At 34.7% G+C, this 15,206-nt stretch overlaps 2 protein-coding genes across 6 annotated transcripts in view; one reads left to right on the top strand and one right to left on the bottom strand.

Annotated features, from left to right (window-relative positions):
• LOC6643860 (dedicator of cytokinesis protein 9) overlaps positions 1–12,005 on the bottom strand; it is a 28,976-nt gene extending 16,971 nt beyond the window's left edge. For 3 of the 5 annotated variants that reach the window (XM_047010856.1, XM_002066858.4, XM_047010858.1), the window contains exon 1: positions 11,376–12,004. In XM_047010856.1, the coding sequence (XP_046866812.1) occupies positions 11,376–11,471 (96 nt within the window). In that variant the 5' untranslated portion in view covers positions 11,472–12,004. Of the gene's footprint in view, positions 1–6,128; positions 6,177–11,375 lie in introns of all 5 variants that reach the window. The other 2 variants (XM_047010854.1, XM_047010855.1) reach the window with 1 other exon arrangement.
• A 1,009-nt stretch (positions 12,006–13,014) lies between these two features.
• LOC6643859 (endonuclease III-like protein 1) lies at positions 13,015–14,322 on the top strand. Its single transcript, XM_002066857.3, has 3 exons — positions 13,015–13,187; positions 13,250–13,777; positions 13,836–14,322. Exons 1-3 carry the CDS (start codon positions 13,038–13,040, stop codon positions 14,244–14,246), a joined length of 1,089 nt encoding a protein of 362 aa, XP_002066893.2. The 5' UTR covers positions 13,015–13,037; the 3' UTR covers positions 14,247–14,322.
• Positions 14,323–15,206: the final 884 nt, after the last annotated feature.

Below are 15,206 nucleotides of genomic sequence, written 5' to 3'. Positions count from 1 at the left end.
AGTCTAAATATTTGGACTTTGAATTTGAATTTAGAGCATTAGAAAACTAAACTCTGGACTCTTAGTCTATGTTCTGTCGGCGTGTGTAATCAGACATCATCTTTCTATAAAATTGTAGTTGACTTGAAATTCTAGTTTTAACTTATACATAAAAACGTCTTTAAGATTATCTGGATGAGTCAATTTACGTCGGATTATTCATACATAAAGGTGTCTATAATCTTCTAAATGTCTGACAAGCGGAAATTAAAATATTCCAATGATTTTTATTGTATAAAACTTCACTTTTTTGTGATTCTTTTACACTACAGAAACAAAATAATAATTGTGGCTTTTTTTTTCAATTTGCTTTAAAACTTGTTTGTCTAAAAACGCGTGGGCGAGCAGCATGTTTTTTTTATGGAAATGTCAATTTCATAATGAATTTTTTGTGGGTGTGCCATGGCGCCGTGAGGACCAAGCAAGTCGAAGTTCAATTGAAAATTTATAATGAAAAGTTCACATAAAAACGAAAGGTTTATTCACCTTTACAATTGAGCAATTAATGGGAATGGGTGGAATTGAGTAAAGTGGAGAAAAAGAGAGAGAAAGAAAAGATTTTGTTTGAACAACTAAAACAACTAATTAAACACATATTTCACACTCTACCGAAATGGGGGGGAAAAAGTCCCCAACTATAATTGTGATTAGTTTGACGGCAGATTCTTTGCTTGATGTTGGTTCATTGGCTGGCTCCTCTTTCTTTGGTCTTCTTCAATTTCAATTGTAATTGAAAGTGCTAAGTACATTTTAGAAAGTTGCTTTGTCTACACATGGTGAGCATCAGCAGAAGCAGAAGCAGCAGCAGCAGCAGAAACAGAAGCCGATTCCGAAGCTGAAGCTGACGCTAAAGAAAAAGAAGCAACTGGGGATGGATGGATAGATGATTGTGGAGAAGAGCTTCATCACACACACCCAATTTTCTAACGAAAACTGTCAACTTTCCAGTTGTTGGTCGTCTATAAAATTGCGCCCGGTTGTAAAGTAATTAAAGCAACAACAACTACAACAGCAACAACAACATCCATTACACACAATATTCTTTTAACAAAATGGTTGGTTTTATGTATTTGTTGTTTATGCGTTTTTACTCCAAAAATGCTTGTATGTTGGCTTTTTCTTTTGCTTACTTTTTCTTTTAATTATTGTTTGTGCTGAAGACATGATGAGGAAGAAGAAGAAGAAGCCCATAAGCATAAGCATAAGCTCAAACGCCGTGGGAAATTGTGTTTTCCGCTATACCCCTCAAACCACCCTCCCAACCGGCATCTTTTCACTTTTCTCATGACACTTGTCTCCAAGAAGGTAAGAAAAGACTTGACCAAGTTGTTGCTTGGTTGGTTTGTTGGAAAATTTCAGCCATTTGCCATTTGACCTTGACAGGTTAAAAGCCAGTCGAACAACAGCAACTTATGAGAATGTTTAAGTGCCCACAATGAGGTTTAGTAGCTAAGGGACAAGTAGTAGTTGGTCGGCTGCTAATTGAAGGTAAATTATTCAAATTACCTAATGCAAGTTTGTTTACTTACATTTTAATTGAGTTTATGTACACATAGCCATATGCAGCCACATTGATTTCACTTGAAATAGTGCCAGAGGGTATTTGAGGCTTAGCAATATGCAGCCACACTAATTGGCATTTTATGTTATTTACCACTTAAATCCTTCTCAACTGATCACCTCCTCTTAAGCTCTTTACGTGTATCTTTGTGTAATTTTTGGGGACAGTAGCCAACTTTCTTTCATAGACAAAGCCAAAACATAAAATTTTTGTGATAAATCACACATAAATAAAATGAAGAAGAAGAAATGGCAAAGGCAAACACAAAAAAAAGGTCGCTGACATGTCACATTGTCATATTTGCCTCTACAAAGCCGTTTTTGCAAATGTTGAAATTCACTAGAACTCATGACAATGAACAAACTCTAACTCCAACTCTAAACTCTGACACAAAAGCCGAGCATTGTGAATTCTCCTCCATACGGAAGCGAGTTTTAACACAAAGTGTGTCACATGATGTATGGATGTAGGAGGAACATGTCGGACAAAGAATAGTGCTAACAACTTAGTCACACACACACATATTGGGCTGATCCCCCTCTCACCCATTTCACAATGTGAATGACATTTGCCAATTGGAAATGAAGAAATACTATTAATTTCATGCATAGGCAAATCGTTTCAAATAAATGACAAATAAGAAAAAATATTGAAAAATTATCAAGATGATGTAGATGATGGCGATGAGTTTCAATTGCGCAATAGAGCAAAGTGCATGGGTATGGATGCTGCTGTTGCTGTTGATGTCTACAAAAAGTGTCAACAAACAGATAGATAAAACATACAACAAATAGTTGTCTGGAGTGGAAGATAAAAAGGAGAATGATAAAGACGATGTCGGGGCGAGGAGACTAATGCAACTTATGGGTGTGGCAACCAAATGTAAGCAATCCACCTTCTCAAAAAAGGCAATTTCGTAATAGTTGGCGAAAAGTCCACTAAATTTGGTGAGCCATTTGGTGATGTTGTCGCTTAGTCAACTTAAGTGCACTAAAACATAAAAAGATATTTCCTTATTTGTATATTTCTTTTAATTTTAAAAACCACTTATCAAAGTATTTAAAAGACCTCCTAAAAACTTGCTGGTTATAATAAAATCAACATAAAACCAATTGAGCTAATTTTCACGTTGAAGTTATATTTTTTACCAATACAAACAATTTACAAATATGCAAATATCTAGAAGATGCTCCTTGCACATTTCCTCTCATTTCTCACAGGAAAAAGATATTTCAAAACTTGGCCTACGTTTCAATGAGCCCAAGAGCTACAAACGTATTTAAAGATATATACATTATATATGAATTAAATCCTTTGAATGAGCTGGCTCGATGTCGGGAAAATAAAAAATGAGCAGTTTGTTTGTATAGCGCTATTTCAAGAACTACCAAGCTCTCTTAGCAGACTTTGCTAACCATTCTACAATTGTAAGGCCATACCACTATCTTAACACTAAAATCAGTTATGAATTGTAACTAAATGAAGCGAAAGAAGGCAAGCATAGCTTACAACTCATTTTCTCAAATGTCACATATGAATTGAATCTATTTTCATCTATTAACTAATGTAAGAGGGTTAAGCTTTTGAACAATTCTTTTAGTGATTTTATAAAGCGAAAAAAAAGCAGCCACACTATTTTTGGGAAGTTTAAGTCTACAAGCAATGCAGCAACACTATTTGAAGTTTATTAAGTAAATTTTGATGACTTTGCAAGGGGTTCTTGAATGAAACTTCGTATTTAAACTACCAGAGAAAGCTCAAATATGAAAATTGGTTGCATCGGACCACTATAAGATTTAGTGCCATAGAAACGAAACGTTGGATTATGTCTACTAAACCATTACCACTTACAATTAGACAGTTTTTAACGTTGAATACGTTTAAATTAGATTGGATAAGCAGAACACTTGTAATACTTTGATATTAATCAGCAATTATATAAACTCTGAAACACTACCGATATGCTTAATATGTATACTAGCAGAAGCAGAGCAAAATAACTAAGTTTTTGTGATCCAGCAGATAAACTCACTGCAAAATATTGAAAGTATTTAAATATCATGGGTTGTGGATCGTGATTATGTTGTTGTCTTTGGAAGATTTTTGTGCCAGTTTTGTTCTAGTCCTTTTTTGCTAAGGTTGATGTAGTTTTAACTTTTTTTTTGTGGGCGAGTTAGGTATTGACCTTATCTCATATCTCTGACCATTTGTAATGATAAGTTCCTTCTGTCCTGTATTTACCTTAAGTTCCCTGTAAAAAATTGATTGCCTTCCTTTCTTGTACCTACTAAATCACAACATTGGACCTTTTCGCTTTCCACAAACTGATAAATTTCCTTTGCTATTCTCAGTCGACTGTTCATTTTCTTCGTACATGCAAAAGAAAGCAATCAGTTGATTTAAAGGCCCTTTCAAGCATTAGCCGACAAAAAAGAAGCCAAATCAAGCATTTTTAACACCTTTCACTTGACGCAAAAGTTTCTCTTGCACAAAATTTAAGACACTCTCAAATTGACGTCTTTCCGCACTGTCATATTTATGTACACATATCAGAGATATGTAGAAAAAAATCTGCAACAAGTTTTTATTTAAGCAACAAACACTTCAATTCGTACTCATAAATTAAAATGCCATTAATTTGCATTAACAAGTGCCATAAACTATGTGAGATGGACGACTACGAGATACCCTGTAACTAACTAATGTAGAACTGAAAGAATACAGAAAGAAGTTTTCTAGTTAATTTACCCATGAGTAGAGTGAAAATTGTATAAAACATTTTTTAAACTATTTTCAAAAAAGCACTTGAAAATTTCCTTCTGTTTTTTAGAATTTTCCTCATTAAAATTCTCATCTATCCAAACGTTTTTACGGGGTTCTGTAAAATTGAGAAGTGAAATGGGAAATTGTACAGCGAATATTTTGCAGAAATCAACAAAACTTTTTTTTTGGGTCACATCACCCAGTTCACCCACACACACGCACACACACACACACTTTCGCACACCATTAAACGAATTTGGGTGAGAAAATCAAATTGTTTAAATTGATACAATTCTTTAAACATAATAAAATTATAAATTTTTGTGCATTTTGTTTGTTTGCTTTAGCAACAATTGTGTCGGTAATTTACTTATTTGTTGTTATTTGGCATCAATTGGAGCAAAAAACAAAATTGAATTGAAGGTCTCGCATCACTCTCTTTATTTCTCGGCAATTTACAATTTAAATGGAGCATAGAAAAGAGCAAAAAAAATAATAATTATGACCATGATACAATACCAATACGAACAGAAACCAGAAAACAAACCCAAAACACACTTCCATCTAAAAAGCAGTTAAAAACTGATATTGCACCTGCTACAAAACTAAAAAACTTGTAAATGTTCTCACTTTGAGTCAGCAAATTTATTTTGTATTTATTTTTGCAGACCAGTTTTTAGTTTTCATTTTGAGTTTCAGTTTTGATGTAGAGTTTCAGTTGTCGTGATGTGTTCAGGTTTTCAATGTCAATATGGGGAAGAGTTACACGCCTGTCTGTCTCTCTGTCTCTATCTCTATATCTATCTCTCTATCTCAATCTTTGTCTATTTGTCTTTCAATCTCTGTCTCTATAAAAGGCAAGGCAATGATGCATTACTTTAGAAAATAAATATTAACATTATCATTGCATTTAATTGTCTGAATTCATTTGGGAATTTCTCCTCCATTATGAATGTTGAAGGGGGCAAAATATAGGTTTTTTATATTTTAACATGTGAAATTTATCAACTTTATTTTCAAAAGACGCGCTGAGAGAAATATTTCAGACATTATTCTTAGGCACAACCAATATTTTATTTAAACAGATAATATATGTATATAAAACTCAAAAAAAGAGTGGTTTTTTAGTAAGATTATTTTATTACGGGTCTTGACCCTTTATAGTTTAAGTGAACCGCTAAAGTTAATATATATGTATTTAATACATTTAATGTGAAATCTTGAAATTGTTCTAGCATTAGCCACCATTCGTGCCAATACGCCTTTAAAAATTTCAAATTAAAATCAAGAAGTAATGCTGTTATAATTTTTGTTATCAAATCTGTTGAAATTTCGTTTCATAAAGAAACTTTAAGTATTTTTTTTTAAATTTTTAGGTACAATTTGCAATATTCGCACGACATTTTTGGGGTTGGATTAGTCAGAAAAAGCCGAAGATAGACCAAAAAGTGATGTTCCGAGCTCTATCCCTCTTAACAAATTTCGAACTTATTTTTAAATCCCAGTCGAAGATATATATAAGCTCTCTAATCCTGCCAGTGACTATAGATATTAACCAGTGCAACAATTTATTAGCTGTAACTAACAGCCGCTATCCCTCTTGGGTAAAAGGAAATCAAATGAAATCCGACTTTCCGAGGGGAAAAAGTCAAGCCAGGCCAAGGTCATTACGGGGAAAACAAAAAGAATCAATAAAACACAAACAACACTTGTTACAGGGACAAATTGAGGTCACAGGAAGGAAACAGCAGAAGAGTTCCTTTACCATAGTCGAAAAGCTGCGTTGCTCTTGATAGCTGCCAGTGGACTTCATCTAGAATGATAGAAAGAAACAAAATTGACAACGAACATGGTATAAATCAATGAAGACTCTTTCATATCGGTCGCTTATAGTTTGCCAATTGGATAAACTAAAACAGATATTGAATCAAAAGTAGCGCTCATTAAAGCGCAAACAAATGAAACACAAAACAAACCAAAGAGAGGGCAAGAGAGAAAGGTATACACAAAACATATAGAAGCAATATTTCCGCCAGTAAATACTATATAGAAGAGACGAGAGTGAGTGAGCGAGACTAACGGAGAGAGATGTGGGTGGATGGAGCAAAATATAGCACGATAAATACACAAAAATCAACAATATCAAAGCAGAGATGCGCAAAAAGCAGCGCACAATTCAAACAAAGTGAACAAAACCAAAAGTGATCGACTGTATGATGATCTGTAACATCATGGAGATGAAGGAAAATATTAAGTTAATACCACAAATTATAAAGGCGATAGACTTAAATTGGTCAATAACTTTTTGACTAAGAATTATGGCAATATTTCTTTTTTGTTTTTCTTTCTAATGTTTTATGGAAAACAATACGATTTATTCGAGTTAAAGGCCTTGTAATTAGTAGTCATATTTATTTCTTTTTCTTCAAGTATTAATACTTTATCTAAAATTGTAAAAAAAAAAAATAAAAAATACGATTTATTATGCAATATTTTTACAAAAATCATGGAAGATTAAGAAAATTATCCAGAGAAAAAGTTTTGCAAAACACTTTTTACTAATAATAAATTAATGAAATAGTAAAATTCCAATAAAATGGGTTCAATAAAAAAAGTAAGAAGTAATTTAAAGTTTATGATGACTTCTAGATTAACTTTTCCATTAATATAAAATGATCTTATAAAATAATGTTTGTACTTATTAATAGTTCCAATTCTAAGTTAGGAAACGGAAAACATTAATGTTAACAAAAAAAAGTTATTTAGTACTTTTTGATTACCTAAAAGAAACCCCTTAGACATTAAAAACTTGACAAATTTAAGAGAAACTCCTTAGTAGACCCTTTCTTTACGATTTTATGGCCTAGACCATATAAAATATAACCTACTAGTTCAATTGTGTTGGTTTTCATATATCTAACTGGCTTACAATCTCATTCAATCTGATTCCATCATAAAGACAGGGTATATACAGATATAACCCTAGGCGAAAAGCCAAAAATCATTTGAGCCGTGACGAATTGTAGCCACTTCCTCCTCCTGCCTATCCACATGGTAAAAACAAACGAGGGGACACGAAGCAAACCAGTCAACACGTGAAGCGGTGCTTTTCAGAAAACAATAAAACAAATAGCACCGAAATGCTTAATACCAGTCTCAGTCTATCATCCGTCTGTACCCTGTCTGTCAGTCGGGGCGGCAATTAAACAGAGGAAACTTCCAACTTATGTCCGCTAGGTAAATGCTTCACTGGACACATTAAACATGAAAAAATTTCAATAATTCTAAAAGGAAAGTTTCTAATTATGTTTATTCGACTGGTAAGGGAACTAGTCCTAAGCCAGCAGAATCCTCAGAGTTTCAGGAATTCCTTATGTTTGTGTTGAACATAATTAGATGATGAAGTCATTCAGAATAACAAAAATCAAATCAAAATAGGTAGTCAAAATGAGCAAACAAACATTCGTAGAAACACTTTATCATAAATCATTTTGAGAATTTTGCTTGGGTGAGATTTTATGTAGCTGAAAGTGGAAGTAATCGAAGTGAGTTCAAGGTTAACTAAAATGAGATGCTCCACAACATTCACAATGGGACAGAACTCAGCTAATCGTCTCAAAAATAAAACATTAAACATTTTAGAATCTCTTTAGCTCAAAAAAAAGACTACAATTTAATGAATATATTTCATATATGTATTCAAAATGCGAAAAGAATTCATTTAAAATGTATTTCTAATATAAATATAAAAAAGATTTAATAGTCGTCGCTATATTTACTTCTATTGTACATATCAGGTTCGCCATCCAGTTTATAAAATATTCAGTAAATTATTTATAACTTTTGATTGTGTAAGTCGTCGTTTCTGTTCTCAGTCTCTCTCTTTCCCTCTCCTTCTATCTCTCTCTCTCTCTTTCTTTCTCTCTCTCTCATTCCTATACCTCATAAAACCGCAAAAATGTGGTATAACTTACATTTTGCGATATCGTGTAACAAACAAGTGCAAAAAGAAAGCACTTAAAATGAATTTTACACAAAAATAATGTGACATTTCATAAATAAACAAATTGTTTGTATGTATGTCAATGTCATTGGTTTATTTTTCTCAATTTAAGTTAATTATCTTTTCTTGTGTTTGACCCAATGTGAACTACATTAACCGCAACCCTTTGAAATATTTAATGAATATTTAAGTTGATAAGGTAATGAGGCGACGACGACGATGATGACGACGACAAAATGACAATGTTGGTTAAGTGAAATTTCCTAAGCAAATACATAAGTATCGGCAATTTGGCCAACAAGCCAAACGAAGACTTAAACTGAACAGAAGCAACTCAAAATTCAGTCACAATCAAGTAAAATCGTCTGCGACTTCTCTGTGACTGTTCATTCAACATTTTCCCGATGACTTGATGATTAGCCTGTCAATGGCTGATTGTGTTTATTGCTTTTTTTTCTGTATAAGTCGACTTTTACTTTACCACAGCCAATTATTACGCACTAATTGAATTATTGATACTTGGTGGGCTACAGAGAGAGAGGCGCGAGAGGAAATCAGAAGGGGGGCAAACTCTAATTGACATTGAGGGGGCATGGCTAATTTTAGGGCCTAATATGATTTTGGGTTCGTAATGCAATTAGTGAGACAATAGATATAATTGTAAGGAGATCTGTTCATGGGTGACAAAATACACAACAAACTATATGGAAATTTCTATCTTTTTGAAGAAAACTAACTACATCATGTAAAAGATGAAGTTGAGCAGGACATTTGCCATTTTTCGCTAAAGTTGAAATTGAAAATTACCTAGAAAGTTGCTGAAAACACGAAAAAAAAGGGAGTAAGCCGAACCAACGCTCTATACCACATAAAAAATTTATTCACAATGACTGTCTGAGTCACTCGCAAAGTGTCTGAGAGTTTTTTCTTGTGTTCGGCAATATTCTTTATCAAGTAAAGCTTTTAGTTCTTTACTTTTTTGTCCAGGATGTTTCTGGTGAACCGCAATAAACCACATTTTGACCGTTTACTCAGGTAGAGCAAGTTCGCCAGAAACTTTGAACAAAAATACGATAACTTTTGGCACCAGTTTCTCACAAATTCTCAGAAAAAGCCCTTTGCAGTGGCCAAAACCGCATCATAATTGAGCAAAAAAGGAAAATTATTATTGTTTACTTATAGAAATAGAAATTCACAATGAAAGCGTATTTTCAATACTGAGTTGGAACATCAATTTATGTTGGCTCAAAGAGAATCTCCCAAGAGCCTCTAACTATTCATATTCTAATAAATAAAGGTAACTCTCTATGTAGTCTCTAAAAATGAATCATCAACAAGTGCATGGCGGTCAACCTTGAAAAATCGATTCCGACAACCTTTATACTGTATAGAAAAGGATACAGTCACCCTGTCAAACTCGATGGAATCAGCGAATCAGCAAAATATTTCGGCCTGATATTGGACAGGACTTGGAAGTCTCAGCTCAGGGGCAACAGGAAACAGCTTGACACAAGGCTGTAGAAGTATCTCTGGCTTATCGGGAGAAGACCCACCCAGTAGATAAACATGAACCTAATAATGTACAATGCCCATGTAGACCTATGGAATACCAATCTGGAGCAGCGCCAGCCATTCCAAATGCGACCTAATACAACAATTTTAGAAGAAGGCGCTAGGATGACATTAAATGCGCGTTTGCTCAGCACAAAAAAGGACTTGAAATTTCCTGGGTACAAGATTACATAGCCTGACTATCTAAAGACTAGTTGGAGCGACTAGACAGGCTTTTTAACCCGCTTGTCATTAACCTGAAGGACAACAGAGAAGCCTAAAAGACTCGCTGGACCTGCCTCATCGTGGAGAATATACTCTCCCTTTCTCAACTAATCTAATATGTATTTTAAACGTTTTTAGTCAATTTTTATTAAAATTAGTTTAACAGTCAAAACTGTTTTATAATTTTTGAATTTGAATTTTTCAAGTTCAGTTGTTCATTTTATTTCATAATATGTAAAAAATTACAACATTTTTAGAATCAGTTGCCCAATTGTGGCATTTGCAATTTAATGTTTATTTGGAAATATTTTAAATTCTTAACTTTACATATACAAAAATACACACATACTTATGTATGTAGATGCAAATGTAAAAACATACGCAAATTTGTATTTTTAAAATAAAGAAATACTCCCCCAAACATATTTCTGTATATGTTTATGTCGTTAATAGATTCTTTTCTTTATTATTATGTTTCAAAGTAAACCATTCACATTGGCAAGGTGTGACTGTGTGAAGAATATCTTTATCATTAACATTAATAATATACAATATAAACAAAAATTTGTTTGTGGAAGCTTTTTAGGAATTTCAAAACACATGACCTTGGCCGGACCACAAATGCTCTCTAGGGTACATCTCTCTCTCTCTCTGTCTACCTACATTCATACATATGTACATACTTATTATCAACACAGCATCATCATCATCACAAGCGTTAGCCCCGCTGTGATCCCCTTCCCTCTCCTGCTGTTTGACTTATGTAATGTCGCAGAATAAGAAGAATCCGTATATCGTTAATACTCTTACTTTCAATATGGGTATGCTGAAGTATTGAGCTTGTTTAGTTAACGATAGTAGTTAGTTCCTAACACGCCCTCTAAATAACTCCCTTTCCGTTTATAAGCTTATTTTGTTACTCCTTTACAGAGTATTCCATAAGAAGTCGATGAAGAGAACACACAAAATATAATATTATGCAAAAAAAATATTCCAACATTTTGGCCAATGGCCAAAAGCATAAAATGTGATGAGAATGATGAGATTTAAGAGTGTGTGTGTTGCAATAGCATAAAAAGGAATGCAAAAATACTATTCCAAAAAAACCGAAAAAGCACGAAAGAGACACACCCACAAGCAAAAACAAAGGGAATGAAAGGTAAACAACAAATGCAGTTAGTTGCAACAACAACAACAAGAACTATTACTACATACTACTGCAAATGAACTTACCAAAACTGCGCTCTCACGCACCAGCTGAGAGACACTCTCTCTCATTTGGACAGCAGAGCTGTGCTTATTCAAGCCCCGCGTAAATTTACGCTCCATTTTTATCCCTTATAAGTGTCGAAGTGTAAGTGTGTGTGTGTTTACGAAGGGTTAAATACGCATGGGAAACAAGTTGTTGTTGTTGTGCAAAAACCGGCAGCACTTTAAAAATAGACACATACAAACACGCGCTCAAAACACACAAACGCGCACACCTACATACATACATACATACATATACGTATGTACGCATACAAGTGCAGGACGGGATGCTTTGCCGCCGTCGATGACTAATCCTGCGTCCTTTTACTGCACGATTATTCACACTTTTCTGCCAAAAGTCCTTTTTTCCTTTTGTGCTTTTCACTTTTCTTATAATTTTTTTTTTTTTTGCTCAAAGGACACGTGAGAATCTTCTTTTGTTATACACACACGCACGCACTATATACACACACACGCACATACATATGTATATTCCTTTGGTCTGTCGGTGACAGGTTCTTATCAATTTTTCCCGTTTCTTTGTACAGCATCCCATAAAATTGTTAACTAAACATTCGTCTAATTAAATTTAAATACAGCTGCTTGTTGTTTTTGTTGTTGTTTACTTATTTACTTATTTGTTTTATGTATTTCCAGCTCGTTATTTGTTTGAATATTTTTAACAATTTTTTATTTTGGGTTGCAACGGCGTATGAGTTTCGAGTAAACATAAATTTTTCTTATTCCGTTTAATTCATATTTCGTTCAATAGGAATTATCATAAGTTTTAAATTTTCAAAAAACGGCATTATCGACGACCGACGTACGCAACCTCCCACCTTTAAAACAAAAACAAAACTAGAGGTGGACAAAACATCGATGTTTCTTTTCGATGCATTGATATTTCGCATTTTTAAAAAACATCGATGTTTGACAACGACTATCGATATTTGCTTGTTGTCATATTTTTGTAAAATCGAACCACTGTATCTTATGGCTAAATCCTTACGGTTACTTAAGGCCTGAATTTCAAGTTCATGTTAATGATACCGACCTTGCCAGTTGCGATATAGAGACTTTCCTTTGTCTGTCACATATTGCTATGTTCCGATTGGGTTTGTTTTCTGAAATAAATAATATAAATACACAAAATACACTGACTTACTCTAAGGGCCTAATGTCTAAGGTTAAATATGGGAATAAACAAAAACCTGGAGCACTGGGATCTGGGTGGCTACTGGCTCCTGTGGGTGTCCGTCCTACGTCTCACTGAAAATCCTTGGCCTTCAAGGAGGTGGAGAAGCTCTGTCTTGGCTCACGCACTTTTTAGTCTCTTTTTTGACTAAAACCTTTTCACGTGCCCTCCAGAACAGAAAACTTATTTGCTTTTTTCCGTCCCCTTCCTTTTTTTCCTGCCACAAAAAATTATCTTAAATTCAAATTTTGTTCCCGGAACCGGAATCGCGCCCAGATTTAGCTCGGTTCTTCTCTTTTTTTCCGCCAAATTTCCAGCAATGCCTAGAGATGACAAAAAGTTGCACTTGTTCGACTATTTTTGCTCATCGTGAGTAAGTTTAATCACTAAATCAACAGCTGTTAAATTAGTGTTGGAAAGCAATTGAGCTTTATGAATACCCCAAACAAATGTTAATTTCTACTGCGTGCACAATTCGAACAATGAGCAATATTCCAAAAACCACAAATAAACTATCTTTGGCCAGTAAATTGGCTAAGAAGCAAATAATTAAGCCAACAAGAATCATAGGCAAGCACAATAAAAATGATAATGAACAGGTACGAGGTATGATAATGAACAGGTAAAAAAAATAGTTCACAAACACACTTTTACCTTTAAGGACATTGAGGACTTGGTACAGGAAAGTCGCTACTTCTCTCCAATCCAAACCCGTAAACAGCGTCAGGTAAAGACCATAAAGAAGGAACTGCCAGCTACTCCGCCGCCAGTAAAGAAATCACGAGAATCCCAGGATAAAAAGGAAGAGGAATCGCAGGTTTCGAAAATTCCAATGGGCACAGCCATTGTAGTAAAATGCCCAGTTGTGGCCGATGAAAAGATCGAACTGGAGGTGGAGTCACCTAATGCCATGTGGGAACAACAATTGGAGAATATTCGCCTAATGCGCCAATCGGCTGCTGCTCCAGTGGACACTATGGGATGCCATAAATGCGCAGATCAAGAGGCTGATGAAAAAACCCAAAGATTTCAAAATTTGGTAGCTCTAATGCTGTCCAGTCAAACAAAAGATGAAACCACTTTCGAGGCCATGAAGCGCTTAAAAGCCCGAAATCTTTCCCCGGGCAACATAAAGGATATGCCAACAAGTGAATTGGAGGGTCTTCTACATCCAGTGTCCTTCTACAAGGTGTGTTGCCACTACTAAGCCAAGTAGTTCTTATCTAAATATACTGTTTTCTCTGCAGAACAAGGCCAAATATCTGAAGCAAACATCAGAGGTTCTCCTAGACAAATACGGAGGTGATATACCGGATAATGTCAAAGACTTGATTGGTCTACCCGGAGTCGGTCCTAAAATGGCTCACATCTGTATGAGCGTGGCATGGCATAAAATAACTGGCATTGGCGTGGATGTACATGTCCATAGAATCTCAAATCGTTTGGGCTGGCTAAAGACCCCCACCAAAGAGCCAGAGCAAACACGTCTGGGCCTAGAGAAATGGTTACCCAAGTCTCTGTGGTCGGAAGTCAATCACCTGTTTGTGGGCTTCGGTCAAACTATTTGTACACCTGTCAAACCAAATTGTGCCCAATGCCTCAATAGAGATGTTTGTCCATCTGCCTATAAAAATGAAACAAAAACTAAGAAAAAGTGAAATAATTGTTCATGCAAAACCATTTTAATATTTAAGATAAAGAGCTAAATTGTTTAAGTTGAATTGGCAAAAAGTAGATTACAAAATTTTCTTAAGCGTTTCAGTTTTAGAAAGTTTCTAAAGTGAGATTAATATGAGTGAATAAAAAGTATATAGAAGCACTAAGAAGAATGTATAGAATAAGTAAAATACTACAATTAATGTTTGAAAATGAGAAAAAAAAACTTCAGAATTATAAGATTACATAGTTTCTGTTTTGTAATTCATATCATTATAAGGAAATAGCTTGGATATCATTGTCATCTCTTGTTTAGTTAAAATTATGAGTAAGATTTATATTCCAGTTCCTCTTCCTAAGTGTTCCTTCGAATCGTTGGAACACAGCGATTCGGACGGCGAAGATGGGAGCGACGATGCCAAAGAATATAAAATCTATGTATTTTGTCAGGACGACGGCCAATCCTTTAATAACCAAATACAATTGCCCGAAGAATTGTGCAACAGTCTTCAGTTATTTGAAACTGATTTTGACGAACAGAATGAACTATTTTTCACCGAATTTACATTTCGATGTAGTCATATACTAATTAAGCATGTGGATAGTGATGTACCCAGCTCATGGCGAAATTCAGAGATTACGATCACCAGAAAAGATGCGTATAGAAAGATCAGGCGAGTGCGTCACTTAATCAGCACTGGAGAAGTGAATTTCAATGAAGCGGCACGTTGCATCTCGGATTGCTGTTCCGCCCGACACAACGGAGATTTGAATATTTTTCAATTGGGTCAAACATTTCCAGAATTCGAACTAGTTTTATTGACTCTAAAAATAAATAATTTATCGCGGGTCTTTGAAACTCAAGCTGGCTTTCATATAGTCCTACGCACAAGCCTTGAACCTGAACTATCCGGAAGACAAGGCCGCAAAAGGGAAATGGTAACTGTTAATGAGAAAGTCAG

Source organism: Drosophila willistoni, assembly GCF_018902025.1.
Source record: "Drosophila willistoni isolate 14030-0811.24 chromosome 2R unlocalized genomic scaffold, UCI_dwil_1.1 Seg167, whole genome shotgun sequence".
In the NCBI taxonomy this organism is placed as follows: Eukaryota; Metazoa; Arthropoda; class Insecta; order Diptera; family Drosophilidae; genus Drosophila; species Drosophila willistoni.
This window is presented reverse-complemented; position numbering and strand designations above follow the sequence as displayed.

Bases quoted from the DNA above. Each gene is read 5' to 3' on its own strand.
- LOC6643859 (XM_002066857.3), top strand. From the start codon at position 13,038: ATGTTAATTTCTACTGCGTGCACAATTCGAACAATGAGCAATATTCCA. The intron at 13,188-13,249 runs GTACGAGGTATG...TTTACCTTTAAG, and splicing joins ATAAAAATGATAATGAACAG to GACATTGAGGACTTGGTACA. The intron at 13,778-13,835 runs GTGTGTTGCCAC...TTTTCTCTGCAG, and splicing joins ATCCAGTGTCCTTCTACAAG to AACAAGGCCAAATATCTGAA.